This window comes from Buceros rhinoceros, unplaced genomic scaffold (genome assembly GCF_000710305.1).
Source record: "Buceros rhinoceros silvestris isolate BGI_N320 unplaced genomic scaffold, ASM71030v1 scaffold7343, whole genome shotgun sequence".
Classification (NCBI taxonomy): Eukaryota; Metazoa; Chordata; class Aves; order Bucerotiformes; family Bucerotidae; genus Buceros; species Buceros rhinoceros.
The window spans coordinates 1-5,283 of record NW_010405309.1 but is presented as its reverse complement, the minus strand read 5'-3'; the positions used below and the strand labels follow the sequence as shown (position 1 = coordinate 5,283).

The following is a 5,283-nucleotide window of genomic DNA, read 5'->3' as shown; positions in this document are numbered from 1 at the left end:
CTGCTCTTGAAATAAGGAGACAAATATAAGGGCAAAACATGAGTTAAGAATACTGAGGTTTCACAGAAAAGCAGTACCAGAACAAGGCACTACCTAAAGATTAGCGGAAGCATTAATATTTGGAAAAAAGCCTGGAATTCCTTCCCTCATTAAGAAGATAAGCAGAAACACCACTGTTAGTTTTGAAGAGTGATTAAGGGAAGCCTAACACTTGCATGATAACTGTATTAGAAATAAATGAAATTGCACAAGTGAGTCACTTTGGGACACACACTTAGGCTACCAAGTAGTGTGTGTAACAACAGAAGTGGATCCTTGCAAGAGTTACAGCTACAGACTTGGCATCTACTCTGAAGTTCTTCTTTCCCTTTTAAGGGTTTGCACTAAGTATCCTCTAGTCTCCTCTGCTCAATGACCATTAGCAGCTGGGCTGCGTGCTCCTGGGGCACACCTTCCACTTCAGATTGATATAACCAAGGGAACTTCAAGTGCATTCCTGATCTGAACTAAAGTGCTTAAGTAGATTCAGCTACCACATCTCGTCCTAATACTGCAGATAGTCACTCCTACCCCTTTAGATCACTACATAGCTAAGTATTTGGTGCCATGTTGGAAGACATTGCAGCTTTCTATTCCGGCAAAGTAATGCCCTGGGGCACACCTTCCACTTCAGATTGATATTCTGCCATTTGCTCTGAGACTGCTTCACAAAACAAGCCAAATCACAGAAGTGGAGATAACCAAGGGAACTTCAAGTGCATTCCTGATCTGAACTAAAGTGCTTAAGTAGATTCAGCTACCACATCTCGTCCTAATACTGCAGATAGTCACTCCTACCCCTTTAGATCACTACATAGCTAAGTATTTGGTGCCATGTTGGAAGACATTGCAGCTTTCTATTCCGGCAAAGTAATGCAGATTTAGTTGGTCAATATTCATCTTCTAGTGTTCTGCTTTGGACGTAAGCTAACACCCTCATGTTTATGCAAGCAAGAGCACAAAATCTCACAAGTCCTGTATATCATTTGGTTCAACTCCTCTGCATCTCAGTCTATTCCATATGCATAACAAACACGACGGCTTCTATGATTTTTTAGGATTCTGTAGTCATGATGAAAGTCTGGAATTTCTTCCACTGACACATTTAATCAAGATATCCATTAACCCACAAAAAGAAGTTACATGTATTTTGTAGTCTGCCATTCTTAACAGGTACAGATACAAAAATCACAGCAAACATTTCTCCTCTACATCTGTAACAAAAAGAATGTACAATTTAACAGATCAGACGTGAGGAACACAAACACAGAATTATAACTATAGTGGCCGGATAAAAGCAGAAATACTAGATAGTCCTAAGTAAATGCTCAGAACTATTTGTGTTACTGGTCAGCGGCTGGTATGATGCAAAGGTTTAGATTTACTTCTGCAAATGACAGACAGAGGCACTTTCTTCCAGCTAACGTCCAATGATAATGTAAATATAGTCTCTTTAGAGGCCGAACGACAAGGACTAAATTACTCACTCTGTAAAATACAGATGTTTCATTTCAGGCCTCAGTAAGTTCTAGAAAAATGACTCAGTAAAATGTGTTAAGATAACAACTGAGCAAAGGTAACTTACATAGTAAATTAAGAGAATGTTCTACTACTTTTAATGCATCTTGAGGAAAGAAGCAGCAAAAAACTGCAGTAGTTATAGTACCTCTGCATTACAGTAGCCTCTACATACAGGAGCCATAACTTCTTATGCCTGCCAGCAACTGTGCAGATACATTTAATTTCTCTATATCTTTCTGTGCTTGTCTATACAAACATGAGGTAAACGGAATTGATCACAGCTCACACGGATATGAGTAAAGTATACAAAATATTTACAATAAAATAGCAACATAAAACATTTTTTCCAAAACTTTATTATAAGCTTCAAACTAAGCATACTGAACTACCAGAAGACACTTTCTCCTTAAGCTTGTTTGTATGTGCAAAACTCTATAATATAGTATTAATAGCTGTGGAGGTATTAACATAGTCATAAACAAAGCTCCATGTAACAGCCTTTTTGGACTCACGTGGCTCCCTCAATGTCTCAATAAATATTTACATCGGTTTAGAGATCCTTTAAGTAAAAAAATCTCCTCTATAAGTATTCGCATACAAAGCAGAAAAAAACAATGAAAACAAGAAGTACCTCATTTATCTTCTCTTCAGATGTCTCATCTCGGTTATTTCTGAATTCTTCATTTATCTTTTGTCTTGCAGCTAAATAAAGTAAATGAAAAAATTAAGGTGTGAACAAAAAAAAAAAAAAAGCAAGCCCAGGAAGATCACCCTGATTCCAAAAAAGAGATGTTTTGCTTACAAAATACGGCTTGAGTGCTTGAGACTTACAATCGGTTTTTTGTTTCAAACTGAAGTATGTCAACACAAGTTTTCTCAATGAATACTTATAAATGTGGAAGAGAATAATTTAAAGGAAGATTATGTTAAGAATTCTCTTTCTGTGTATTTGGAGAATAAAGTTCCACAGAAACATAAGCAAGCATGCACCACACAAAAGAAGTATCTCACCTTCAAGGGCTCTGGGATCATTTTTGAAAACTTCTTGCCGTGTTCTGTGTAATAATTTAAAAAGCTTCAAAACCTGTCAATAAATCATCAACAGAATCAGCTTGTTTGCGAGCAGGATTCCTAAGTTAAAATGAACACGCTGCCATTAAGACTGTTCTTGCTGATCTTTCATGTTTTTTTCATTCAGTACAGGATCTGGTATGCAATCAGTATCTAAGATACTTTACATCAAGAACTGATCAAATAACTTGCAGCCAAAGCAGATGTGAGGAAACTAGACTCTTAGACCACTTTAGATGTTTGAAATTAATCTAAGATGCTAGAAAATACTAGCACTACACTCCTAACTAGTAATTTGGCATGACAGGAATATAATCCCAAAAACACACTGATACAAACATATTTATTGTGCCAATATCAAATAAACTCAACAGAATCAGAAAAACTCTTAAAAGTCAAGTCACCTGAAGGATCTGTCTGGATATTCTCCAGTGACTATGAAGAAAACAGGAACATAAATAGCTAAAGTATTACCACTCTTACAAGACAAAGAAAGAAAATTGAATTTCAAAAGGATATCAAACTGTATATTAACTAATTCAATAAGTATTTTTCATGTCTCTGTATAATACCTAGGCATAATCTTCTAAAGGTGATGTGGCAAAACCAACAGTAAACAAAGTCCTCCCCTAAATATAGCTGCCAGTTCAGCAAATAAAAAACTTCACTATAAGCAAATACTTAAAAAATATAGAAATGCAAACACTTAAAATGCAGAAATGACACACCTCAGTATGTACTTATGTGCAAACCCCTAGCAAAACCCATGAGAATCACAGCTCACAGCCATGTGGTTTTGGCTGTTCATTTCTAGTACTTTCTAGTATGTTTTGGCATCTCTAAAAGGCACAATTTCAGGTGCCTTCTCAAATAAGAGATAATCTCAAATTGTTTTCCCATAATTAATATTCCAACAATTTTTTAGAAGAATGGAGAGGAAACACGGGATGGTTGCTGGGAGCTGAGCATTTCCTTGATCAGCATGCTCCGTACCTGTGAGCTGGAGATGCAAACAAGTTTGGCCCCTAAAAGTAAAAGACCAGTAAAAACACCCTGGCAGGGCTCTGGAAAAAGTGTTGCCTCTGCTTTTAATATGCCAGTGACAGAGAGAGAAAGAGCAAGCTTTTCTGAAACCTGTTACTTCCAACAGACATCAACGTATTTTTAGATTTTTCAAGCTAAGGTCTCACCTTCCACTCAGCTGGTCACTTGGCTATAGCTTGAGATAATTCACCCATAAGTGTACACACACAAAAACACTATTTTTAGGAAGATGAAGAAGACATAAACCAGTGAGAACAGGCAACTTTCCAGTTCAGTACTGCTGCTTTAACATGCTACTACCACTTCAGTGCTATTAAGGGACAACTTGAAAATATGAACGTATTTAATTCTCATTTCACCACATGGATTAGACCACATCATACTCTCTACTGTAATTTATGATTTAGCATCCTGTTGAATATATGCCACTGCACTGCAGATCTTTCTGGAAAGAGGAACAAACTACTGCATTCTCAATTGCCTAAGTGTTTCACAAATGTAAAAAAAAATTTGTCATTTCTACAAGTAGTATGAGACTTGATAGTGAGTTAAATCTATCTGACTGGACACATATGAAAGAGAACATGGACTCTGCTAACTCTTTTTCAGCTTCTGTGTCCTTAATAATTAGCAACTGAACAGAACCACATTGCCTTTAATTGCAGCACTCCCTGTGGCTGAATCTGTGGAAAGTAAATCAACAGAATTAAAAGCCAGCAAATAAGTTTCTTGTTCTGTAGATGTATTTTAAGAAACATGACTAAATTATTTGGACAGCGCATCCTGAAATATTTCTACTCCATCATATTTTCACCATCTTGGCAAATAGGAAAGTTAGTATTACAAATGGTTTTGTGTCAGAGACATGTAGGGAGAAACCTGTCAAAGTGTTTTATGGTTATTCTGAATTCTTTCATCATCGATTTTCAGGCATCTTCCTCTACTATTTGCCTACTTCTGCAATCCCTTCCTGAAAGTTCTTCACCACACCAATCACAGAGCAGTTACATGAGTCTGAAGCAAGATAACATTAATGCACAGACTCCTTTAAGTCACCTAATGAAACAGAGAACTTCGTAATACCTCTGTATTAGTACCCCTAACACCAGGCTTTAGAACACTTCTGAAACAGGGGCTCAACTCCCTGTAAACTGTGCTGTAAAGACAAAAGATTTAAATTGTTCTTCAGAAGACTTATTCTTTTGTCTTTGTTTTTCATTTTCCCATCACAGTATATTCTGTGGATGTATCTTAACCTCTATTTGCCTGTCATCTCGTTTCCTTTTTCCACAAAGGCCTCTGCATCCAAAACCACACTTTCCATTACCTGCTTTCGTGTCCTTCATGCCCTGGAAGCCTCCTGCCTGCTGATCATACCAATGCCAGGGCCAGGTAGGAAAACAGCGCCTACCCTTCAGTGATATACAAGGAAAAACTCCCCTAAGTACACAATTAGCGCCTCGCTACTGCTTACACCCCAAGGCTGCATATTTGAGGGGGCACAAGGCGCGTTTCTTCGGTGCTGCACGACGCTGCCACCAGCCCTGAGGACGCTGGGCACCAAGGGGCGCAGGGCGGCAGTCGCCCGTCGGCCGCCGCCTTCCCCTG

At 38.0% G+C, this 5,283-nt stretch overlaps 1 protein-coding gene across 1 annotated transcript in view; it reads right to left on the bottom strand.

Annotated features, from left to right (window-relative positions):
• Positions 1-2,691, bottom strand: part of LYRM7 (LYR motif containing 7) — a gene marked incomplete at its 5' end in the record, with an annotated part of 10,215 nt that extends 7,524 nt beyond the window's left edge. The window contains 2 exon segments of the mRNA XM_010133670.1: positions 2,192-2,262; positions 2,572-2,691. Coding sequence (XP_010131972.1) covers positions 2,192-2,262; positions 2,572-2,691 — 191 coding nt within the window.
• Between the last annotated feature and the right edge of the window lie 2,592 nt (positions 2,692-5,283).